The sequence below is a fragment of the Motacilla alba genome, chromosome 7 (genome assembly GCF_015832195.1).
Source record: "Motacilla alba alba isolate MOTALB_02 chromosome 7, Motacilla_alba_V1.0_pri, whole genome shotgun sequence".
Lineage (NCBI taxonomy): Eukaryota > Metazoa > Chordata > Aves > Passeriformes > Motacillidae > Motacilla > Motacilla alba.
In genome coordinates, this window is record NC_052022.1 from 36,012,614 (window position 1) to 36,038,367 (window position 25,754).

Genomic DNA, 25,754 nt, shown 5'->3' on the forward strand with positions numbered 1-25,754 from the left:
GAGAGGGGAGCAGCATCCCCCAAAGGCCAGCCCAGCCACCCACGGGTGCCCGTCTCCCATGGGCAGGGCTGTGGTCCTTACTGGTGATTTCCAGGGGGCTGTTGAACTTCCTCCTGAACCTCTGCAGTCCGGGCATTGCCTGCAAGAGAAGGGCAGCAGCCTGCTGTGGGAAGGGATGGCAGGGCAGAGGTCTCCAGTAAGGCCACTGCTCTGATTGTCCCCCTGGTTGTGCCCAGGCTTAACTCTGTGCCACAGGCACAGCCTGTGCTTAGACACACACTCACTTTAATGTCATCCAGAGACTCCCCAGGACTGCTGCTGGCAGGACCGGGAGAATGGAGGCAGGCAGCCTGTGGACAGAGGAAGGCAGAGGTGTCTCTGGAGGTGCAGGAGGAAGCAGACACCTCAGTCTGCCACGGCAGAGCACCGGGCAGCACGGGGAGAGCTGGGAATGGCTCAGCGAGCCAGGCAGCCCTTCCCAGCACCCAGGGAAGGGTTGTACAGCTCCCTGTACAGCTCAGGGGAGCAGCTACATCACAGCCACCACCCTCCATGCTCACCTGCACACTCGACTTCTTCTTTGCCTTTTCCACAGACTTCACTGTCAGGCCTGCAGCGGACAGGGCTGCAATTCGGGATTCGATGTCCGATATCTTTAGAAGGAGGAGAAAAGGCACACAGATGGTGGTTGGAGGATCCATCAGGGGCTTTGTTTGCCATAGCTGGCCGGGCAAAGTGTCTGCCAGGGTCAGGCCCTCACCTCACTCTCTGCCTGCTGCACCTGAGCAGCTGCTGAGGCCACTTTGTCCTCCAGCTCCGACAGCTCCGAGTCAGTGGTGCCGCTGTGCTGAGCCCCTTCCTCAAGCTCCTTCAGGGTCTTCTCAAGCTGGTAGGTCTTTCCAGCAGTCAGGTACACCTGAAATACAGCAAAAGGAAAAAAATGGCATTGAAGAATTAACCTTCTTGGAGTTCTTCTCTCCTGCAGTGACTGCAGCCCCGGACGCAGCAATTCCTGCCACTCTTTTTTGGCTGCCTTCTTGCCTTGCAGCACAGACAGTGCCAGTCCGCTCTGACACGGCTTCTCTTCTCATTATCTCCCTTCTCTGGGCTTTTGGAGAGCAATTACCAACAGTGTGAAGTGGTAAGAGGCTCAGTGGGAACACAGGAAGGACCAAAACTCAGTGACCTGCTCGAGAAGCAGCAGCACTTTTGTGCTGTGTGCTCAGAGAGAGCAGGAACCAGCTGCAAACCAGCTCAGGCTGCTGTGTCCTGTGAGGAGGACACAAACTGACTCTCCAAACCTGCTCAGTCTGTTTTAAGGGTGTCTGTGTTGCTGGGAGCAGGGTCAGAGTAGGGCAGCCTTTGCTGCCTAGAGAAGAAGGGTAAAAGGATCTATCCCAATAAAACCTCTGGTTTTACTGCCACTTGTCTCCTCCCAGGTTACTACAGGGACGCAGGTCCAAGCAAGGCAGCTCAGGGAACATTAACACATCACTATGCAATCCCATCAGATGATCAGACGTGGCCACTGTTCTGCAGACTGATCCCAAGGTCTCAGTACTGCCATGGCAATTTCTGCTCCTCCAGCCCTCTCAGCTTTCCCTGGGCTGGGCATTGTGCAAAGCTGCCTGGCAGGAGCCCTCTGCACGCACTGAGCTACAGCCCATCCACCCGAATCACAGCAGCACACTCCCAGAGGTCCCACCCGTCCCAGTGCAAATCCTAAGGCCATGCAGCGCCCAGCCTGAGTCACAGGGATTTGTTTTTGGTCCATCAGATTCTCCCGGTGCCCTCCAAGGTGGGTGGCATGCCTTGCAGAGGAGAACAGGGTGCCCAGCCAGCTGTGACTCAGCCAGGATCCCCGAGGGAGTGGCAGGATGACACACATCTCCCAGGGCTGTTGTCTACCCACCCCTGTCCCGAGCTGACAGCAGCAGCAGCACTAAGCCCTAAGTTCACATCCTTCCCAGCCCTATTCCCTCTCCTGGGAGAGGGGGAACCCCAAAACTTTCATGCATCCAGGCCTCTTCCCCTGGGATGCTGTATTTGGCCAGAAAGCATCCAGGTGTTGCAGCTCCCTTACCTACAAGCTTTCCCCAGTGAGAGATGAGTAACAGAGTGTGTCCTAAAACCCTGCTCCCCATTGCAGGGCATTCCCTACAGCAAAACCCGACCACCCAGATGGAAAGCCAACTCCTCTCTGAACTGTTCCTTTGGAGCTTGGTAACAGGGCACTGTGGATGCACAACATTTCCACAGGGAATCAATTCCCGTGGGTTTATGGTGGCTAAAAAAGCTGTCAGTGCTCCGGGCTCTCACAAGCCTTGCAGGGGGATTGGGCTCTGGCCGTGGACTTGTCACCTGCATGAACCCATCAGCCCCAGGCACAGGCGGCCTTAGTGAAGAGGGGAGGGATGCTGATGAACCCCTTGATGAAACACACACTGCTGGGGAGGAACGGAAGGGGATGGGACACAAGTTTTGCTGGAGCAGGGACTGCTGAAATCCAGCAAAGCCATGCTACAGCAGGGTGGGGACCACACTTGCCACCCAGGAACCAAAGGAAGGAAAGCCACAAGACAGAGCACCTTCTTTTGCTGTTGTTCCATCCTCTAAGTCCAGACTTTTTAATCCCTCTTTTCAGTGCTGGCCATCCTTTCAGTGCTGGCCCTCCTTTCAGTGCTGACCTACCCCCTAACAAGAAATTTCGGCGGGGATTCCTTTGCGTTCCCACCCTCCCTCTGCCCAAAAGCTCCGGGGAGCCTTACATTTTCCTCAAGCTCCCGGTACACTTCGGCCACCTCTTTCCCATCTGCCAGGCCTGGAAGCTGCCCCGCAGGGAGGGCCCAGCCCTGGCTGTGTCCATGCACCGACTCCCACACCGCTTCCTCCGTGGCGTTTATGGCTCTCAGCACTTTGGCCGTGATCTCACTCAAAGCCTGAGCCGACGACCTCTGCCAGAGCCAAAGCACAGGGAGGGAGGGAGGGAGGGAGGGAAAAAACATGGATGTTACGTTAATGTGGTGTATAAAACAGCACAAGCCAGGGGGGAAAGGGGCACCAGACCTCCAGGAGCTGTGGGAAGAGGGAGGAGTGGTAATTAAGGGGCTTACTCCGCTCCTGAAGGGCTCTCCACCAGCAGAGCTTTGATCTCAGCTCATGCTTTCTGCAGGATGGCTGTGACAAAAGAGGTCACCTCCAAAGGCTCGGAGAAGGGGTTATGGAGGGATGCTTCTCTCACTGGAAGCACCCGAGGGCCACTGGTTACGCCGCAGTTAAGATCTAATTGCAGCATATTGCTTTACACCTCAGCGGGCCCGAGCGGGGATGCAAACAACTCCTTGAGTTTGTGGCGAAAGAATAAAACCAGCCTGACCCCATAAAATGATTGTATTGCCACAGTGCCAGAACTTGGGGCTAATTATGTCCTCTCTTCCCACCCCAAGGAGCACGGATGGCAATAACCCCCTAAGTGCTGCCCTTGGCTTGATGAGGTGCTAAACACGGGTAAAAATGGCCCCAAGAAACTCATCACGTCTCTGCCAGCTGATAATTCCCTAGAAACCAAGGAGATGGGGGTGACATATGCGCTGGTTGTGTTTACAGCTGCGTGTATTTCCGGGCAAGCTGTCCTGCAGAGAACCAGCTAACTCAGTCCAGATGACATTTTTATCATTTTATGGTGCCTTCATGGTACAGCAGATTTTTTTTTTCACATTTTCCATTAGGTTCGTGCGCTTCCATCGCAGTGCCCCCCCAGTCAGAAGATTTCCTCTTGACTGGAGGAACCTCCTATCAAAAATCCATCAGAATCACAAAAAATCCAAACCTGGATCTGTTGCAAGTATAAGGAAAGTTGCTGTTAAACATCATCCATGCTGACAGCCTTCAACCAAGACTGGTCCAGCTACTCAGGCATTTCTATCTCAATACTCCTCCCTGCTTCATAGCAGGGCCTGGGGGCATAGAAAGTAGAAAATCTGGAGGATTCAGGCTTCATTTCATAAGAAACCAGAATCTTAACACAGATACCACGCAAACAGTTCAGGGTTTGAGCCTCTGCCTGCTGCAGATCAGCAGCTCACACAGGAACCAAGTCACCTTGGCTTGGTGAGTTACCACTTACCTGCACTTAATCAGAAATGGTTATTAAGATGATGCAGGTTGTTCAGTCTAGAAGAAGTTAAGTCTGGCTGCAGCAGCCATCTGACAGCAGCTTTCAGGGAAAAGGAGGCAGAAAAGGATGCTGCGGGTAAGGAAGCTCTGCTGCTGCAGTGCCAGCGAGAGCACAGCCAACGGTGCCCAAACCCACCAGGTTTTGTGTTGTGAGGAACAAATGCACATTAAAGGGAGGCTTCGTGGCACCACGGAAGTCACCACAACCTCCAAGCTTTGCAGGAGAGGAGAGGGGCAGCCTGGTGCCTGCTTCCTTCCTTTGCCACCATTTTGGAGCAAATGCACACACCCCCTTTCCACAGCCAAGGCAGGAGGGAGGGCATGAGCAAACCTGCCCTCAGAGACCCAACAGGGAGTGCTGACCTCTCCGTCTGTGCTAATGGATCATCCTGGAGCCCCTGCACAGCTGGGGACACACTGCTGTGATCTGTCCTCCTCTCCCTGACCGCTGTCCCCACGGGTCACCCACCACAGAGTAGGGGCAGGAGGCAGCACAGAGCTGGAAATGCAAGAGATGCTGACCTAGCAGAGTGGGGTCAGGGATTTAGGGACTCAGGAGCACTGACAGGTGTGGAAAAGGCATTTCAGGCTGTAGCAGGTGCCTGACAAAGGTTGCTGGTACTAAATCATCACCGAGCTCTTCTCCCACCCCAGGACTCTTCTCCATAGTGACTTCCAGATCCCGGGACCACTCCTTTAAGTAGATGTGGAGGCTGTGTACCTCTCCATGACAGGCAGTAGCCTGCAGGAACTCTCAGAGGCTTTACTTTTGACTCTTGGCTGAGACTGGGAGAGCCTAGAAGGAGAAATACCCAGATCTAACACCCTGGGACTTCCCTGTCCCTTGACATTGTTAAAGCAGACACAGACACAGCCCTGGTGGAGGTGTGGGCCAGAAGGAGAGTCACGTTTTCATGGTGTAAACCCATCAACCACTGAGAGCAGGAGGAACCATGGATGCAGCCTGGAATGATGTGGGTGGTAGGGCACAGATTACCTTTCGAACATCCCTGGCCACGGCATCGCTGGAGGAATTCATCTCTGGTTTCTTTGCTCTCTTCTCTTCCTCACGCTCCTCCTCATCAGAGGAGACTTCTTTATCACTGATGTTGCTGGCTAACTCCTCCAGCTTTCTCTTCAACTCCTCCTCCTCAGCATCGGGGTCAGTGTGGGGCTCTGGGGCCAGAGACTGGAGGAGAAGGGAAAGGTGTGAGAGCCTCCTTGGTGGACAGGGGGCCTGCCTGGCTCCAGACAGGCTCACCGAGCAGAGGAGCTCGAGGAGTGGGACCACAGAGGGGCTTCCAAACCACCCCAGGGAACAGCAGAGCCCAGCCAGCTGTGCTCCAGCTCCTTCCTGAGGAACAAAAACCCCTGACCTAAAGAACCTCCCCATGCGTTTTCCCAACGCACAGAACTTGCTCGGTTTTCTCCGTGGAAAATTGCCTTTCCTCCACCCTTAAAAGGTGGGCATGAGGGATTTGGGGCCAAAAATCACCACATTTTTCACTGGGAGCTGTGGCATGGCTGGTGGCTCTGAGGGCAGAGAGCACAGCAACCCAGAAACAAGGCCCACCAGGGAGAGGGAAGCAGCCGTGGCAATTGTCACTCCCTGGGGTAACTTTTGGAACCTCTGGGTAATCTCATTTGGGATGAGAACCCACACAGCAAATTTCCCTGTAGGACACGTGGCAAATTGCCACCCACCCCTATTGTTAGGTGCAATTCATGGTGGCTGGAGAAGAATCCTATTGAACTCCCAGGCACGGGAAGAGCTCTCCAGAAGTTCCTGAACTTGCTGACCCCTGCATTAAGATGGGAATACAATTACCTGCATCATACCTGGTGGGGTTTGGTCTGAGCTGTTTTTTAACAGCCTCCAACAGCAGCACCTGCAGCAGGCAATCTTTTTTTCCCCAGGCAATCTATTCCAGGGCTCTGCTATCCTTTCTGCTGGAAAGCTTTGCTTTGTTGTTAACCTCAGCCTGTCCCACAGCTGTTTAGACCCACTGCCTGTGCTCTGATTTGCCCCGGATATGGGAATAAAGTGTGGGAACCTGACGCTGTGAAAAGCTCTTACTCCCGTGGTCGGGACTGCTGATGGAAACCCTGAATGGTTAAAATCGTGGCCACCCCCTTCTGTGAATTTCAGAAAAAAAATGGAGAAATTGCATTGTTTCACCCATGCCTGGGGGCTTTGCCTGTAATTATCACCATCCATTCTAGTGAGCCACCAGCTGCCAGAGAGGTGATGGGTTCAAATGAAGGAAAAGAGTGCATAGTCCAAAATTAGAAGCCCAAAAATCAATGTTAAGCGGACTAAGTATTCACAGATTCTGCACTGTTGCTCAGCTTTAACTTAATTTAGCTGCTTTCCTCCAAGCTTGATGGCATGGTAAGATCAGGGCAGCTCAGAAGAGGCACAGAAATGCTCCTTGACTCAGCTCTCACAGTCACAATGACCTGGTGCCTTCCTCACAGGCGCTAATGGAGTGTCCCATGATTTCAAATGAGCTGTCCCAGCTCTGCAGATACAGACAACACTTAACAAAACTCCTGGAATTAGCACTTCGTGAAGTATCAGCCTGAATCCAAATTTTCCTCGTGCAGAGGGGGCAAGGAAGGCACTGGTTTGCACAGGGTCTAAATGGGTTAATTTCCCGAAATTTCTGTCTTGCCAGGCAATGTTTTCTAAGGCACTCCATCACCTGGAACTGGAGAACAGCCTCCAAGGCCAAAACAGGAGTGAACTCAGACAGCCCAGGTCGTTGTGGCACTTAGGGGCAGGGCTCAGGGAAGGACTTGGCAGTGGTAGGGGAGCGGTTGGGCTCAGCGATCTCAGAGGGCCGTTCCAACCTAAATATTTCCATGATTTTGTCTATCCCTGCAGTGCTGGCTGTTTCAGAGAAGCCTCGGGGAAGGGAGCAGCAGAGCCCAGAGTCCATCCCTGCAGGATTCCTGCCCGGTTACCTCCTCGGGGCGCGTCAGGATTTTTTCCTCCAAGCGGTTCAGCACGCGCTCGATTGCGGACATGCGAGTGTTGAGCTCATGGATCTACAGGAAAGGGGAGAGAGAGAGCCAGAGGGAAAAGGAGGAGAGAACAGACCAGCCACCACTGCCAGGACAGTGAGGAAACCAGTAGAGGAGAGCAAGCAGCAGGGCACTGCCACCGTGGGCAGAGTTGAAAGACATTAAAAAATAATATCTTTTAAGCAATGTCTTAAAAATGCCAGTAAGCTCCAGGAGGTGCAGAGCAACCTCAAATCTGGAGAAGTCCAAGCAGTGCCAAGCCCCCAGCACAAGGCAATTCCCACCACAGCAGCTGGAGCTTTGATGCAGTGAATTTAAAACCCCGTCACCAATAAAAGCACCAGCCTGTAATAAAGCCACCCAACTCGCCATCATCCCCCGTGCTGCCCCAAATTCAAGTCAACATCCATTTTCACTTCCTACTGACATATTTTTAAAGCTACAATCACCCCATCACATGCCTGCAATCGCAGTGGTGGAGAGGAATGCACAAAACAAAAAAAAAAAAAAACCCTCAAGAGCAGAAAAACCTGAAAGTTTTCCCCCCCACTTTGAAATTTTCTCACTTCTCTGTGCATTGATTTACCCAGATGCTCCCCCCTCTCCTCTCCCTCACTCCTCTGACTAAAATGGGGCATGGGGAGAAGGGCAGAGAAATCAAAGACAGACAGAACCCTGAAAATCAAAGAGAAGTTACTTCCTGTGCTCAAGACAAACCTTCGTGGTGAGGGTGGATTTGATTAGACATTAGGAGGGAATTCTGCCCTGGGAGGGTGGTGAGGCCCTGGCACAGGGTGCCCAGAGAAGCTGTGGCTGCCCCTGGATCCCTGGAAGTGTTCCAGGCCAGGCTGGACAGGGCTTGGAGCAGCCTGGGACAGTGGAAGGTGTCCCTGCCATGGCAGGGGGGTGGAATGAGATATTTTTCAGATCCATTCAAACCAAAACATCTCTATGATCTATGATCACTGTAAACATTAAAGGAAGCTCTTTTTTTTTCCCCTTTAGAAATTGAAGTTTTTCTTTCTTTGGAAAAAACCCAAGTGTCTTTCCTTTGATCCAGACAAATAAAACATAAATGATGATAAATATTGCCTGTTTTATGACACTACCAGTGCATCACTGCTGTTCTGAGTGGCTTCTGCCCATTCAAAGGGGAGCAAGCAGCAAAAGCAGCAAGCAGAGGTGGTAACAAAGAGATGTGAGGGGCGGGCTTTGTTTTGGTAACAATTTCCATCCTCTCACTCAGTTTTTGCGCTTGCCAGCCTTTGATTAATTAGACTCTCACAACAGCTCGGGATGATTGCATCTGCTTAAGGGAAGATGAATATAAAAACCTGGCACTGTGGAGAGCGGAGCTGTCATCACCACCCCGGACTGAAAGCATCTCCAAGCAGCATTAAACCCCCTGGCAGGAAGCACTTCAGCCCATTGCCGAGTGGGTTTTCAGTCCTGCTGAAGGCCCCAGTCTTGCGTGGCTCCCAGGGACAATGAGAAGCCTCTGATGAGGCATCAGCCCCAGAGATGGGGACAAACCAGGAGTCACCACTGCCCCATCTCCGTAAGGAAGAGGCTGGGAGAGATCAGAGCCTAAAGCACGGGCTGCTGTTGGTGTTGATGGATATCTACCAGCACAGGAGCTGAAAAGCTTCATTCTGCTTCCCAGTCAAGGCTGGGTCACCCTGCACTTCTCCCAGTGTGACAAAGGCTGCCAAACTGTGCTCTGCACTAGAACATTTAAGGGGAAATACGCTCAAAGCACAGCCCATGACATCAGGTAGGGGAAACTACCCCTTGCTGCTGAGGAGGGAGGACAGGTTACTCTACCCAAGCCTCTAAGAGAAGCTTTTTGTAAAGAAGAGGAGCCAGACAGCATCACAGCTTTGGGAATCCAGAACCACTGAGCTCCCTTGAGGTACAGCAGGATGGCTTCTGGGGAGAAACTTGGCAAATTGGAGCTATTCCAACTGGCTTGGTCCTGCTGCTCCCTGACTTTTAAAAACCTGAAGGCAAAGACCCACACAGTTACCAACTCAGGGCTTCTTTTTTGTGTCTCATCAAGTTTGAGTGCTTTTTTAAATAGAGTTTTTCCTCTTTTTTTAAGTTTTGCTCTTGAACCTTCAGCTCCTGGAGTCACAGGACTAGGGAACAGCTCCTGATTTAGTTAGAGCTGGGTGAGGAGCAGGCTGGGTGGGAGGATGGTTGCTGGCTGTAAACACATCAGCAGCACAAAGGGCAGGGAGGATGGGGAGCTATTTAAGCTAATTAGCAACGCTGCCACAAGAGCAAATGGGGGCAAAGTGGGAGGGAGAAGATGCCTCGAAACCATTAGGGTGACAAGGCTCCACGCCAGCCTTCCTCCAGGTGTGAGGGAGCAAACCACAGCCCGATGTGGGATGCGGGAGCTTTCCCAGCTCCTGGAGGAAGTCGTGGGAGGCGTTGGTAGGAATTTGGGCCCATTTGCCCACTGTAAAGCACGGTGCACATTTCCTGCCTAACACAGCGTGGCCTCATTAAGGACACCCAGTCCAGGGTTCTCCCATTTACTGCTGGCAGAGGAAGGGAAGGCATTTACTAATTCAAACAAGTGCCCACAGAAGTGAATGGCAAAGAGAAGCTTTGCCTACCCAGGCGCATGAAGCGCGTTGCTGAGGGGTGGTTGTGGTCACAGATCTCACACTGGCTGCCCAAAGAGGGGTCCAGGACATGCCCAATGACCAGCTGTGAGACTGGAAAGTGATTCTGGCCCTGCATTTTGCTGCTCGTGAGATCTGAGGACCCAGATCAGCCTTACCATCCTCACCGCCCGCCACTGGCACAGGGAGCACCAGGAACAGCAGGTCCTTGCTTGACAATTAAAACACAAACTTAGATCCTGTTTGACACCTTCCTTTAGGCTGTTCCCCCCATTACCATCACTCGGGAGAGGTATGTGACAGGTCATCCTGACCCAGTCCTACGAGGCAGGAACACACTGCAGAGGAGGAGAAGGATCTTGGTGCTTATTAAATATCCATCTCCAGACCTCCATCTGGTTATTAAGCACGGACACATTCCATTTAAGCAAGCCTTTCTGGAGACACAAGAACCCACAAGTAACTCAAGATTAATAAGGACAAGCTGGAAAACGAGCAGCAACAAGGGCAGGTTTGTTGTTGTGATGGCAGCATGGGCCATGGAAGCACCAACCACGGCCTGCTTTTCTTTGTGCTGTGACTGGAAAAGCACACCCCAGCTGGCCACTGCTGCTTCTCCTTCTCCCCTCAACCACCCTGCACCTCAGAGGCAACAAGAGGGACGTGGCCACGGGCCTGGTGTCAGCAGAGGCTGTTTGGTACCTGGTTGGAGGAGTGGCTGATGTTCTCCTGGGAGGAGGCTCTGTTCCTGCGTTTGGTGTGGTGGGGTGGGAGCTGGGCTCCCCTCACGTCCTCGTCGGAGGTGTCCATGTCGGCCGAGTACCGCGCCCGGGGCGGCTCATTCCAGGGGATGCCTTGGGGAGGGAAAGGTACAAGGCATTCACAGGGATGCCTCAGGTTTAGCTCTTATATTTTTCACATTCTGTGCTGCTTTAGTGTGTGTAGTCCTGAGCTTCACATGAGGGGATGGTGAGCTCTCTGCACAGAGCAGGGAGGCAAAACAATTCCTTCTCTAGCTGGGGACCGAGGACAAATGATCCAAATCCCAGGCCCAAGAGCACAAACAACGTGGAATGAAGAGAGAAAAACCAGCAGGATGGGACTTCATGGGCTAAAGCTGGAATTGGACAGTAACTCCAATGTGCAAATGGAGCAGAACTTATAAAAGTGAGAGACCCCGTGAGCAGTTGTCCATTTTGTGACCATTTTGGTTCATCTTGGGTGCAGCCCTGGCTGGGCTCTTGTGCTGCCCAAGGTGGATCCACTGAGGTCTTTTAATAAATCCCTGCTTCATTCTTTAGCTCTGCCCAGCCTCTGTTCTAGGTCAGCCTTCACAGGGCATCAACACCACTGATTTCCTTCCTGGACCTTGGCCCCATCCTTAAGACCAGTAAATAATGAGGCATTTCCCCAGATCAGACTTCCTACCCTTTGGCAGGACGTGCTTCTGCAAGCCAGACCAAGTTTAAGGATGGACTGGGCTGCAGCTCCACACGCTGTGCCCACACAGCACCAAGCACAGCAGGGTCCCACACAGGGCACGAGGAGCACCATCCTTGCTGTCATGCCCTGAACAGCCCCACCAAAAACCACTCCTGCCTTCCCAGTTTTGTGGGAGCCCAGGTTTGGATGCTGCCTTTTGTGCACTGCCCAGGTTCTGGAAGATGTTTAGGCTCAAGCTAGAGAGGTACCAGCCTAGGATGGAGCATTTAAAAAGAGTGGAAAGTCTCCTGTGTAAAGGAGAGTTTAAAATGAGACAAAAATAATGAGAGAAAATGGAATTAACATGCCAGGAGACCTTGCAGTTGTGATGCTCCAGCTGGACTTGGAATGGGAATTTAAACAACCATGTTAAGGTCTACCCAGCATTCCCAGATGTTCTGAAAATACAGCCAGGCCACTGGAGACACAGAAGGACATAGACTACATTTGCATATGCACAAGCCAATATCCAACGCTCCTGGCTCTGCCATCCCTGCAGGGAAAACAGAGGTTGTAAAAGGCAAATTCTGCCTCTTAGAGGGTGTTTATAGACTCACAAATCCACAGATCATTTAGCCTACCCATGCACCCTGCCCAGCTACAAGGATGCCACGTAGCAACCTGGAGTTCTTCTCCAAGTCCCCTAAAAACTCAAAGCTCTCTGCAGCCACAGCATCCTGACTAAGGAGCTGAATTCCTCTGCGTGCAGCAGCAAACACATCCCATTGCTTCTAGCATTTGATTGTTTCTAGTTTCTACCCTGGAAATCACCAGTAGGCATGAAAGGGATGGACACCTTAGGAGCAACCCCTTCGGCTTTGTTGGGATCAGCCCTTTTACAACTAAGTAACATCAGCAAGATTCTTTCCTAAGAAAAATCCCTCTTGCAGACGGATAAATTATGTTGACCCTCTTAGTGGCTTTGAGGCTGTTCAGAAAAAAACCCCAAAGACGTTTTCGCTTTGGTCCAACACTTGCAGCCGCTTGTCCCAAGGGGACACGAGAGGAAGCTGGCCAAGGACACCTACCAGGCTTTGGGTTTCTTTCCAGGCTCCTCCTCCGTGCGTTGACGGTGAGCCGAACCTCGGTGCTGAAGTGCTGCTCCGGAGCGCTCGCCCCCGGCTCCTGCAGGACGTGGTGGAACACCAGGTCTGCATCCGTGATCCTGGACTCCTGGGAGCCATCTTCAGCTGAGTTGGGGAAATCTGGGAAGGACTGAGAGTCGAGGATGCTGCTGAGCAGCTGCCCACGGAGATTCCACTTGTGTCACCCCACCTGTAGTGCTGCCTCCAGCTCAGGGACCCCCAGAGTAAAAACAATGCGGAGCTGTGGCTGCCCCAAGATCCCTGGAAGCATCCAAGGCCAGGTTGGACAGGGCTTGGAGCAACCTGGGATAGTGGAAGGAGGCGGAATGAGATGTTCTTTACCCAATTTGTTCTATGATTCTACGACTCCTTGTCTCTCCTGACCTTCACTAAGAGCTCCTCTGTTCATTCTTCAATATAGGCGTGGATTGACCTTTTATACTGCCAATTATATTTATATAAAATATAAAAGATCCTAACAATCCCAGTTAAAGGCTTTGCCTGGCTGCTGAACCCTGAGCAATACTTCCCATCACTGCCAGGGGGCACTGGTAATTTTTACAAGCACAGAGTTCCTTCAGCCAGGCTGCAGCACCCTCTGATCTTCTAAAACACCATCCCCTTCTACTTAGTCAAACAGCCACCACCTCAAATAATCTGTAATCCTTAAATCCAGCTTGACAGAGGCCAGCCCTCACGCTGACTTCTGCTGCAAAAAGAGGGGGGAAAGACAAACAAAAAGAGGGATCTAATTCTTTTCCCCAAATTCTAATAGTTTTGTGTGGAATTGTGCAGATTTATTTGTTAAAGTTGCTGTTACAGATCTGAGCACAGATCCTATTTCTACCCAAGAGTAGTTTAATCAGAGCATTTTTAAAAAGAGGAAGCTGTTTAATATTTAAAAGCGCAGTTTCACCAGGAAAGGCAAACAAGAGCAGCCCAAAAAGCTGGACCCGAAGCCTCTCAGGCTGGAAGAGCTTTTGCCACCCCCAGGGTCGCCCCATCTGTGTTCCTCCCCCGAGCAGGAAGGTGGGGTTGGTCAGTCCCTGGCCCTAGGTGGGATCACAGGGCACAGTCTGGATGTCTTTGAGTCTTGCTCCTGGCCAGAAGCTCTGGATACTAAGGCATATCTAGTCTCCTATGTAGAAGCAACCAGCATTCCTGCAGTGTTTGTCCTCCCAGTGTTCATCCCTCTGGCCGGCCCTCACTCACGCTGGCTCCGTGGGACTCATCTCAACCTCACAAAGGTCCTGTGCCTCATGGAGCTGCTGGCCAGCTGCGCCCCAGTGCCACCACACGGCAAACCCAGCCCCGAACTGGATGGGAATGTGGGAGAAGAACCTGATTTCATTTAACCCCTGAATTCATTTAACCCCTCGAGCACCGAATCTGCTGGAAACCAGGGTGTGTTCCCCAGCCTTGGGACATCACAAAAAAACCATTGTCTGCTGAGAGCAAGGAAATCTGCAGGGACAGGGCCAGAGAACCTCCTGCTGTCTCATCTTAGTGCCCATCCTCACTTGGATCAGATGTCCTGCTCCTGACTTGGCCTGAGGCAAAGGACTTCAATTGGAAGAAGAGATCGAAGCAGCGATGGGGATCAGGGGCTGGCCCATTGCCTCCCAACACCAGCTGAAGGAGCTCCGAGGCTGAAGGAGCAGTGGTAGCAAGCAAGGAGAAGGAGGAAGAAAGGAAAGGAACCCCCCCAGGAGTCTCCCAGTACCTGGAAAGCATCCGGGCTGCTGGCTGCTGGAGAGAGCTGCACAGACTGGCGGCGAGACTGAGCAGAGTAATCCGAGTCCAGTTCGAAATCAAAGGGGTGCACAGACAGCAGCCGCTTTGTCTTGCACATCTTTAGCACACAAAGTGCAAGAAAGGCAAATTCAGTGTAAGACACAGTTGACCTTGAGGAAAGGGGGAGGGAGGACTTTTCTCTCCTCAGTTTGCCTGAGTTTGCTCTGCTTTGTGCAGGGAGAACTTGGGCACGACGCTGTCCTGCTTGAAGGGAGCCAGGTACGGCGTGTGCTCGTGCTAAAGGCAAGGAAAAGTGGGTTCCTGATTTCCACAGCCTCTGGCTTGGGTCTGCTGCCATAAGCAGAGTGAGAATATCTCTCCTGGTTTATAAAGGCACTCTGGGAAAGCTGAGCCAGGTTACAGCTCAGAGAGATCCAGCTGATGCTTTTGAGCCCTGAAGCATCTCCCCATCCTCAGAGGAAGGATGTTGCAGGCAGAGCTCTCTGAATATTTGAGAGGTCATTAGTAAAAAAAACCCCAAGCAGGTGGGTTCTCATTATACAGGTGGGAGCTGGGATTTAATATTTGTGGGGTTTCAGCCCCGGATTGGGGTGACCCCGAAAGATGGAAAAGCCTCTCCTCCAACCCGTGCCTTCGAAGAAAGACTCAGTAGTCCTCTGTTGTCCGGTCTCAAGGTTGTTTATTGTTGGTTATCTAAAAGATTCTTCTCCTGAGCTGCTGTGGCCCGTTCAGCAGGTCAGACAAAGGCACACTGCCCTCCCAGGGGCTGCTGCCATCTTTTATATCACACATTACGTGTTAGGTGTTTATACTTTTCCCCCAATGCCTCTTATCTATATTGAATGGTGACTTTCTATTCTAAACCAGTCTGTGAGTGCCAACATCACCAAAGACATGGAGGCTAGGAAGGAGAAAGAAGGAGGACAGGGCACACCCAAATCCCTCCATCTTAGAACCCCTGACCCCCATGTACAAAACTTGGGCCCCTGTGTACAAGGCTTAAAACCCCCCTGTACAGCACTCAGAAATCCTTCCTTTCACTTTGTGATTATCTCTACTACAATACCTAAACTTGTGTGTGGCTTGTAATTCTTCATACAGAGTTAGTAATTTGCTCCACGGGCTAAGATCAAAACCCCACGTGTGTCTTTGGCTGCATGCCAGGGTCTCAGAGCCCCCTGCCAGCGGCTCTGGCCATGCAGGGCACCCAGAGGGATGTCCTGGATTCTGACAAATATTGACTGGTGATGTCCATAGTGTTAGGAGTGGGTCTTTTTTCCAGAGCACAAGTATTTGTGATGCTACTGGCATGGTTGTTTTTACACAGACTGGGAGAGGAGCTTATCTCAGAGAAGAAAAACAGAGAGAAAGGTCCAGTTTTGAAAGTGGCACAGAAAGCCACCACCACCACCACCCAGGGCAGGCCAGGGACACGGAGTGAGGCAGTGGCACCTCCAGAGCCAAACACTCACCCTGCTGTAGCGCTCTGCTTCGGCTCCACGCAGGACATTGTCTTCCTCATCGCTGTCATCCCCGGCGTCGCAGCTGCTGAGCAGCTGGCACTCTCCTGCAGGGGACACGGGCAGCAGGTGAGTGTCCCCACCCCGATGGTCACACCAGGGCACCTGCAGGCCAGGCCATGCTTCTTCCATGGGGTGAAAAAGCCCACATTAGAAGTAACTCCCCGAGTTTGTTTTTTTTCTGCTGGCCTCTCATTGCTTCCCCTGCCAGATGTGCACCACCACAGATGTGGAAGTGCTTCCCCTGCACTTCCAGGGTGTGTCACCTGCACCACAGAGAGCACCCCGAGGGCCACCTGGGTGACTCCAGTGCTTGAAGGCTCAGGAGCTATTCCTGATTCCCACCAGCTCTTCTGTCTATCCATGACCCATTGCTTTGAGATAAGGAGTGCTTGCAAACTTCAAGTTTGGCATGTGACTAAAAGTCCTGTTGTATCCAAATCTACCCTTGGAGACCCCAGGTGTACCACAATGCAGGGGGTGAGCACTACACTCCATCTCCACTGCAGTGTAGGAATGTTTTCCCTGGTCTGACCACTCCAAATCTCTCCAGAAGTGCCCACAGCTGGGGGGGGGGGGTGTGAAGACATAAAGATTTTGGATTTTGGAAACCTTGCTTGAACTGCAAGCCCCCTGCTGCAATCCCCTTTTTTTTTTACTTACTGTTAATGTCTGGCAGGCTATAAACTCTGTCATGCAGACCTAAACAAAGAGAAAAATGGTGGGAAAAATGAATAATCACATTTTCTTCCTGTTCCTGGAGCAGAGAGCAAGCCTCAGAGCCATGGCTAACTGGAATTCTCGTTCCCTAGCCATCACAAGAAACAATGCTTAAAAAGGCTCTTTAGAGAGAACAAAACAGGAGCTTGGAGATGGAACTTGACTTTTAAAAGTCAAAGAGCTGCTCGCCACTGCTCCCCCAGGCTGATGCAACATGCCTGGGAGCTGCAGGGGAAGGCACAGCCAACTGCAGATGGCCAGAGATCCATCCCAGGAGGAGATTCTTGCTTGCTCGAGGGTCAAGCCAATTCACTGGTGTTAATGAAGTAACAAACAACAAAACCATTTCCCTTTGAAAAAGGCATCAGAATCTCAATTTAAAGCAGCCCAAGGCGCTGTTACCCTCACGCTTGGTTGGGTTTCTGTGTGCTCTGATGAATTTTCGGTCCAAACAATGCATGGATTGTCTCTCAGTCCATTAATTTTTTTTCCCCTGCTATTTCTGCCATGAGTGGCCTGGCTGAAAGAGTGATTGCAGCAGTTGAATCAGGTCATGTCAATGGTATGTGTGCAAACTTTTCTGTGGCTCCTCAAGATGGGAATAAACTCCACACTGGCTTCCAAAGGAAACAGGCCAAGGAGTAGGAGCTCTATGAATAACAACTAGGAGCTGATTAGTAATATATAATTATATATATAACATATATAATTAGTAATGCTATATTAATATAATCATATATTTATGCACTCTTGGACAAAAATCAGAAATATGGAAGGTCCATGAAGCTCTCAGGAAAACAGTTGTGGTGACAGGTAGCTCACCAATTTTGGCACAGTTTTGTCAGCGCCAGTGGATAATCAGGTTGGTTGTAAAAATCATCAGGTCTTGAGGAAAAAAAATGAGGGCTGGCTTTATCCTGCAGGTTAAACTAGGGTCAATTCCACAAGCTCTGTGATGAAAAGACCAAAAATAAAGAAAAAAAAAAAAACAAACAATACCTGCAAATTTACATACTTACAAACTGCAGGACATGGGACTTTGAAAATTAAACATGAGGTATTAGGGAATTTTTTCCATTGAAAGGGTGGTCAAGGAAGTGGTGGAACCACAATCCTTGGAAGTGTTCAAAAACCACATGGATCTGGCACCTGGGGGTGTGGTTTCAGGGTGGTCATGGTAGTAACTGGGTTGGACTGGATGATCCAGAGGTGTTCTCCAACTGTAATGATCTTACATTCTCCAGTCTGTGGTAAAAACTTAAGATCTATCAGTAGAAAAGCCATCGAGAACACCTGCTCTGTGTCTGAATGAACAACCCTGAACCTCTGCTTCCTCCCCGAGATGTTTTGAGCAGTCGCGGTCCCCCACAGCACTCGGAGCAGCATCAGCACTGCTGCTCCCCGAGGCGGTGCAGCACAGATTCCCCACGAGAGCAGCGGTGGCCATTCCTCACCCAGAAAGGCAGAGTTGAGCCCCTGGCCCGGCTGCAGCCTGCCATAGAGGGACTGCAGCACTTTGGCACTTCCAAACCTCTTGAAGCGGGACCGCACGTGTTCGTAGTACCACTCCAGGGAGCCGATCTTCACGATCCTGCCCAAAGAGAGGAGGCACGCCCAGGTGAGCAGACCCTCACCCAAAAAAGCTGTATCTTAACAAAAAAACACAGCATGCTTTCATCTGAAAGGATGCTGAGTCTTGTTGAGCCTCATCACCGTGTCCCTCAGAGCAGAGCAGTGAGGAGTGGTGTTCCCAGGGGCTGATATGGGGACTGGAATTCTTTAAATTCTTCACCAATTCTTTATTGGTGACACGGGCACTGGGATTGAGTGTTCCCTCAGCTCGCTGACACACCAAGCTCTGCGGTGCTGTCACATGCTGGAGGGCAGGAATGACACCCAGAGGGGCCGTCACAGCCTTGAGAGGTGGGGCTGTGAGAAACTCATGTGGCTCAAAAAGGTCCTGTCCCTGGGTTGGAGCAATCCCAAGTGAATATACTGACTGGGTGGAGAAAGCATTGGGAATAGCTCTGAGGAGGAGGACTTGGGGGTGCTGGAGGGTGAGAGTGTTGACAAGAGCCATGAATGTACACTGGCAGCCAGAAATCCCTTTGTGTGCTGGGCTGATCCCCCAGCGTGGGCAGCAGGGGAGTGGGGAATTCTGCCCCTCTGCACCAGTCAGGTATGACCCCACCTGCAGAGCTGCCTCCAGCTCTGGGGTCCCCAAAAAAAGGCCATGGAGCCGCTGGAATGAGACCAGAGGAGGCCACAAAGGTGCTCTGAGGACTGGAGCCCCTCTGCTCTCCTGCCAGGCTAGGAGAGCTGGAAGTGTTCACCTGGAGAAGAGAAAGCTCTGGGGACACCTCAGAGCCCTTTCCCGAGCCTATCGGGGCTCCGGGAGAGCTGGAGAGGGACTTGAGACAAGGGCTTGGAGTGACAGGACAAGGGGGAACGGCTTCCCACTGCCAGAGGACAGGGTTAGATGGGATATCGGGAAGGAAATTCCCTGTGAGGGTGGGGAGGCCCTAGCACAGGTTTCCCAGAGCAGCTGTGGCTGCCCCATGCCTGGAAGTATTCCAGGCCAGGTTGGACGGAGCTCTAGTGGAAGGGCAGAGAGGTGGAACAGGATGGGCTTTAAGGTGCCTTCCAGCCCAAAGCATGCTGCGATTCCCTGAGGAGCAGCAGCACCTGGAGAGGCGGCAGGGATCGCAGACCCAGCCCTGCTCCTTCTTGTTGTAGCGGCTGCAGTTCTTGCAGGTGTAGAAGTGGCAGTCCAGGCACTGCCGTTTGCTGTTCAGCAGGAACTTGAAGGGCTGCAGGCAGTGCACACAGTGAGTCTCGTTGAGGTGGGACTGACTGGTCAGGAACTCTCTCTTGCTGCTCTCCTGGTCGATCTTGCATTTCAGCTCCCTGTAGAAAACACCCCCCCCAAAAAAGCAGGGATTTGAGTTTGTTATCGTCTCACTGCAAACCCTCACATGGCAAAGCCCATCACGCCGCAATCGTTTCGGGAACGATTTTCCAGGGAACATTGCAAGTCTGCAGCTTGTGGAAACAGCTGTAGGGCAAATCTAATAAATAACATATCACGAGTTAAATAAGCTAAGAACAAAGTGGGCTCCAGATTCAGGATGGGTAACTGGAGTTTAATATTAGATTTAATTTAATATTAGAATCACAGAATATTCTGAGTTGGACAGGACCCACAGGGATCATTAAAAAAAGAAAAGCGATTGTGCCAAAACCTGTCCTGTTTGTTTCACAGGGTGTTGATCATTAATGCCAGGAACCTCGGGAGAGCAGCTCTTCTCAAACCCTGTGGCTGTATCCCAACATGACACAATCTTCAAGCCTGGAGTCCTGCAGGGAATTAATATCCTTCTGGAATTCTTAGTTTGAAAAAAAAGGGGGGGGGGACAGGAAAGAAAGAAGAAGAAATCTGGGATTAAAAAGGATTAAAAGGGGTTTTAATATAGTCCTACAGTAGTAAAAATTCAGTGTAGAACTTTACAAAGTTATGTGCAACAAGGTTCTGGCTGTTCAGAGGATGCAGCAGGAGGAGAAGCTTGTGACAATCCCGTGAAAGGGAAGCCCTTTCCAAGAGCACCTTCACCTGGCAGTGCATCCCCGCAGGCTTCCTTCACTCTCCAGAGCTGGCTGCCAGAGCAGGTCCCCATGGGAAGGAGTGTCTGCATGAGGCTGAGGCCCCAGCACCAGCTGGGGACAGCTGAGATGCCTGCCAGGCTGGTGGGGCACCCCGCGCTGCCCAAAAGCTCTCTGTTTGCTGCCCGTGCCACGCACCACCTCAGGTATGTTTGCCTTTGGGGCCAGGGCTGAAAGGAAAATGTTTGACTAGTAGGGAAGGTCCTAGAAAGTTGTTTCCTCTCCAGACAGGGTTAGGAAGCTGTGTTTTCCAGAGCAGAAGTCAGCCTGGGATAAAACCCTCAAGCAATCAGGTCTGGAGGCTGCTTCAGAATCACAGTGTGGACCACGAGGCACTGGTGATGCTCCCAGGGCTGGACTGACGCCGGGGTGACCACAGCCGGAGCTGGGGTGACCACAGCAGGAGCCTGGCTGGCCCCGGGAGCAGTGGTGTGACTGGCAGTGGGAAGGGCAGGCATGTCAAGCAAGCTAATCTCTGTTTAACCTAATCAGTTTGCACATTAGGGCTCAGCTTTTGATTTTATTTTTTCCCAAGGAAGATGTTTCTGGCCAGCTGGCAGCCAGCACACTCCAAGACACATTTTTTGGTGTCGCTCCTCTGCTCGTGGTCACGCAGGAGTGACACCAACTTGCATTTGCATCTGGGGGATGTGAAAACCAGCATAAAGGCAGAAAACTGGGCACCTGGTTTGTACAACCTGCTGTTCACCATCCCAGCAGTGATTTGTTCAAACTGGTGCAAATGTCCCAGCAGTAAATTTAAGTGACTTCTGAAAAGAAGCCCTCGAATAGGAAACCCTTGGGTTGGACTCTGTACTCCTTTTCCACTCCCGTGCTAAGGCTGTTGCCAGCAGGATCTGCTCTTTTTTACTGGAACTGCTTTTTCTGGTTCCCAGAGACCGGTTGGATCCCTTCACCTCTCCTCCCTCCCCCACCAGACCTGCCAAAGGAAGGAAGAGTCTCAGCCAAACCAGTTTAAAACCCGCAGGAACCGCATGCCTCCTGTCTCCTCTTGCTGGCAGGAGCACCAGCCAGCCCCTTCCCTGCTCTGCCCACAGCAGGATGAATAAATCTGTGGTGTTGGGATGCCAGCTGCAGCAGGGTTGGACCTACAGAGCCCCAGGAGAGATGCAGGGAGCCATCCCCCAAAAATGGGGTTGTGGGCACGGAAAGAATCAGGGAGAAACCCCTCAAAATGGGCATTATTTAATTTTTTGGGCAAAGCATCGCCCTCACATGCCTGTGCAGCTTGTGGCCAGCTGAAGCCTTTGTTCTCTTGTTGGTGAATAGCTTCTGCCAAAACCAAAATACAGAGAAGCAGCAAAAAGGGAAGAAAAAGACCGAGCTGGGGAGGGGGTGGACAGGACATTTCTTCGAGGCTGGCAGGTTGAGACAAGCCCGGTGAATAGAAAAGTAAATGAATAGAAAAGTAAATGAATGGAAAAGTAAATGGGGCTGGTCAGAGCACAGAGTGAATGGCTGCAGGGTCTCCCAATAATGTCACATCATGTCCCAGCTTGTTGCAGGCAGAAAATTCTTGTGTAGCTCCATGTCCAGCACTCAGGAATGTGGCATACTTTCCCAGGCTGGTGGTCTGGCCTGTTGCAGAAATTATTCAGAAAGTACAGAAATTTCTGTAGTTCAGAATGCTTAATGCCAGCCCTCTGCAGGGCACGATTAAAGAAGAAAATAAAAATAAGAAACCAGGGAAAACGACCCTTAGGAGGAGAGACAGCAGCTGGGAAGGAGCATCCCAAGACCTTCCCCCATCCTGCATCTCCCAGAGACCATGGCACTCAATTTGGAAGCTTCCTGGGCAGCAGAGAGAACCCAGATAAGCCAGTCTGGCGCCAAGTTCGAGTAAGGAAGGAATTCACCTCGCCCAATTCTTTGCTGCAGGGCACAGCAATGTAGGTCTCCACCTCCTCCCTCCAGGCCGAGCTCAGATGCATCACAAGGGAGACATTCACCCTTTGCAGGGTGATAATTTTTTTAAATACCCCCGTCTGATCTCCTTCCTGCTCTTCAGAGCCACCAGCAGAGGAAGGCAGTAGATGATGATATTGAATTATCTCTGCCTCCCACGCAGGCCGGCTTTTCTTAGGCACAAAAAGTAATCAGGGGGATGAAAAATACGCGGCCGGGGGTTTCTTGTAGCCATTGGAGTAAATGGAGAGGGTCCCACGATTGAAAGGTTTTGGGGGATGCAGATATCCCAAACCGAGGATGGCTATCGCTCCTCACCCCTCCTTTCGGATCTGATAGAGGAACTAATGAGCTCCTGCTCTCCAGGCATCGTCCTGGTATCAGCACCAGCCCTGGCACTCAAAATTCAGAGCTGGGGGGGTCTGAGGGCTCAGTGGGAGTGCAGCACAGCCCAAACCCAGTCTGAGAGCATGGGCCACCCCTCTGGGATAATGAGAACTTGGCCAGACCCCGAAGAGGGTCACTGCTGCTTCTTGAAATAGGTTAAGGCATTATTAAGTTCAACATCTGATGTAGTTCATGAGCAAAACACGAACCTCTATGATTTCTCATGCTCAAAATTTAATCTGACCTGACAGAACATTTTTTAAACAGCACTTTCATCCAACACCCTGCTTATAAGGATTTAGAAGTTCATAGAATTTGCTGCTCCTGTGACTTTTCAATCTTTTCCCGATCTGTTGGCCCCTAAAATCTTTCCAGGACAGCACAGTCCCTGGTACTGCGTATTTAAGGCTATTAAAATAGGTTTACTAGTAGTAGTAGGTTTACTTCTCCTCTCAGTTATTTTTCCAGGATTCTTCAGGGATCTGAGCACTCCCAGGACCCACTGAACAACTCCTGCCCTTAAGCACACGAGACCCATCACATGAAGCGAAACCAAGGGAGCCAAATCCCATCCTCTGCTGCCGGGTGAAGGCTCCCCTGGAGAGCCCCACCAGCCTCAAGCCCCACAGAGGCATTTCCTGGTATTTGTCCCCATAAAGTGCGCCGGTGTCACCGATCCGCACCGCTGCCGGTGGCACGGCGCCAGTTCGCACCTTTGCTGCCCGAATGCGTCACCTTGCCGCTGATAACGTAATCTATCAGCCGCGTTTGACTTCCACAGCCCGGCCTCCCGCCGTCCCTCCTCGCCCACAGCAGCCTCAGCAGGTTGTTTCATCCCTACAGCCCACGGGGACCCGAGGTCCCGGCTGCCTTGCCCCCAACTCAGGGAGCGGGGAGCAGATACTCACTCCAGCCGTTCCTCCTCTTTTTTCCGCAGATCAAAGTCCCGTTGAACGACTTCCCAAACATGCTTGGCTTCTTCGTCGGTGAGCTTGGAGAGGTCCAGCTTCCTGCCCATCTCGTGGCGGCGAGGCTTGAAGGCGATGCCGTTACTCGCTTCCCCCGAGCGCTCGCTGTCCCGCACCCTGGGATGCTGCTGACGAAGGGCGAAGAGCTCAGCCCCACCTCCGCGGCTGCCCATATAACCGGGCAGGGGCAGAGCTGCGGGCAGGCCAGCCGGCTCCTGCCAGCACCGCAGCCGCTCTGCCGGGCGAGCCTGCCCGCGGAGCCGGCCGCCGAGCAGGGCTGGCACGGTGCCTATCGGCTGCGGGGGACTCCTGGCCGGCCGGGAGAGCTGCCCTGCCTTCCCCCGGGGAGCTGCCCGCAGCTGCAGCCGCTCCAGAGAGCTCGCCCGCCCGGCTGGGGCTACGGGAGATGTTTACTCTGTGCCTGCTCGATGCGGGCTGTGCCAATGAAAGGGAGCCTGCAAACGCCTCCCCGGGGAAGGCAGGCCACGGGCTTTGGGAGGGAGCGGAGCATCCCCGGGAGGAGCTGTGCCGGCGCGCCCGGGAGGACCGGCTCCATCGCCCCGCCGGGATGCTCCGCTCCCCAGCCCGCTCTCCTGCGTCTCATCTCATTACGCGGGTTTTGCCCCCAGCAGCAGTTTGTGAGGAAAACTCCAGCGCATCTGGCTTCCCCCCACAGCAGAGACTGGCGTCCTGAGCTGCTCTCACAGCAGTTTGGGCAGCTGAGCTTTGCTGGTGGCAAACAGCTTAATTAGGACGCAGCACTTCCCTCGTTTGCTGCGAGCAAGAAAAGACGGTTTGACAGGATTTGAAGAAAAGTGCTAAATGCACCACACAACCAAAGAGATATAAATTGTAATATATATATATCCGACTGCCGAGGCTGCTCTCTTGCTCAGTAAAACACTCCCTCTGTGTCTAGGGATATTAAAGTAAACCCATATTAAAGTAAACTCATTTCTCACCTTCCTCAAAGCAAACATTGATAGTACTCTATTTATTTTTTTTTCCACCCTGACAGGAATGTAAACAGAGAGCAAGACAGCAAGACCAAAGAGGAAAACCTCTGCCTGGTGGGACTAAAATCCCTGCTGCCCACCCAAGGGTATAGGGAATTATCCACCCTGGTAACTCACTTGAAACAAATATTAGATTAAGCTCCATGAACAGAGCCAGAAGAGCATTTTGAACCCAAATTAGGATGGATTTTTGTGCAGGAAAGGTGATGACTACAGAGGCCAGTGTTTGAGCTTGGATATTGGGAATGCATGATCTTCTCTGGAAGCCAGACATTGATTTCCAGCTCCTGGTCCAGCAGAGGTCCCGACAAAAGCAATCGGTTTATTGGCAGGAGCCAGACATCGGTCGGGCAGGTCCTTATGTAAGCGTTTGAGAGCCCTTGCGCCCCGCTGCACCCGAACAGGGAGCGGTCAATAGCCACTAATTAACATCACAACGAGACCCTGTTCCAGGGCCTCCGCTCCAACCACGCCAGCAGCCCTGACCGCCCCAGATCCCAACACGCCCTCCTCCAAAAGGATAAAGAGGCTGCGTTAAATCAGGAAGATGTGGACTGCTATGCGATGAAAATGGGGGGAAATGCAAAGGGCTGGCGTAGCCAGAAAACCATCTCAAGGGAAATGTCCTCGGTGCAGGAATAAATTCAAAGTATTCTGTTGGCCTGGGAACAGAGTCTCGTTAGGAAAACTCTCCTTCCTCAGCTCACTGGTGTGTATAACAGCAAAGATATAATTGTTTTCTTATTTTTTTTCTTTTCTCTTTCAAAGCAGTTTGTTGGATTTTGTAGCAGTTCAGACCCAGCAGTCACCAGCTTCCAGCAATCCTCTGCCTTAAGGAGGACAATTAAACCTGCCCACCCACAGCTCCCTCTCCCATCATACAGCCGTGAATAAAGGCTCCCAAATCTTACAAACTCGTGCAAAAGAAAAAAAAAAAAACAAACAAAAAAACAAAACAAACCCAAAATACCGCACACCCAGAACCTCTGAGGCAGACACTGTCACATGGAAGCCTTCAAAAAATATGTGTATGTGGCACTTGGGGACATGGTTTAGTGGTGGAACTGGCAGTGTTAGGTTAATGGTTGGAGTCAGTCTTACAAGACTTTTCCACCCTTTGTGATTCCAAGATGTATAACATCATTCCAAGATGATGTTATACGTGTGCCTAAGTCCACCAGCCCCTGCAGTGACCACACGTGTGTGGGGTGGAGATCAGGAGCAGGGATGTAAGGAAATGCAAAGGAAAAGTGATGTGTTTCCTGTTAGCTGGAGGCTCAAATGGACCTTGATTCCAGTTGAATTGGGGACCCGGTGGTAAAATGGGAGAGGGAAGTGCCATAAGTTGAGCCTCTCCTGGGAAACGGGGCATAGATGGATCCCAGGCACCATCTCTGAT

The 25,754-nt window shown here is 51.8% G+C and overlaps 1 protein-coding gene across 4 annotated transcripts in view; it reads right to left on the reverse strand.

Moving 5' to 3' along the window:
• Positions 1–24,234, reverse strand: part of MLPH (melanophilin) — a 28,168-nt gene extending 3,934 nt beyond the window's left edge. Inside the window, exons 1-15 of one of the 4 annotated variants that reach the window (XM_038143315.1) lie at positions 23,280–24,230; positions 19,084–19,305; positions 17,853–17,989; positions 16,342–16,380; positions 15,631–15,725; positions 14,127–14,255; positions 12,347–12,533; positions 10,539–10,690; positions 7,144–7,227; positions 5,174–5,365; positions 2,769–2,954; positions 761–916; positions 561–653; positions 285–350; positions 82–139 (exon numbers count right to left, since the gene is read on the reverse strand). In XM_038143315.1, the coding sequence (XP_037999243.1) occupies positions 82–139; positions 285–350; positions 561–653; positions 761–916; positions 2,769–2,954; positions 5,174–5,365; positions 7,144–7,227; positions 10,539–10,690; positions 12,347–12,533; positions 14,127–14,255; positions 15,631–15,725; positions 16,342–16,380; positions 17,853–17,989; positions 19,084–19,305; positions 23,280–23,512 (2,029 nt within the window). In that variant the 5' untranslated portion in view covers positions 23,513–24,230. Of the gene's footprint in view, positions 1–81; positions 140–284; positions 351–560; positions 654–760; positions 917–2,768; positions 2,955–5,173; positions 5,366–7,143; positions 7,228–10,538; positions 10,691–12,346; positions 12,534–14,126; positions 14,256–15,630; positions 15,726–16,341; positions 16,381–17,852; positions 17,990–19,083; positions 19,306–23,279 lie in introns of all 4 variants that reach the window. The other 3 variants (XM_038143316.1, XM_038143317.1, XM_038143318.1) reach the window with 3 other exon arrangements.
• Between the last annotated feature and the right edge of the window lie 1,520 nt (positions 24,235–25,754).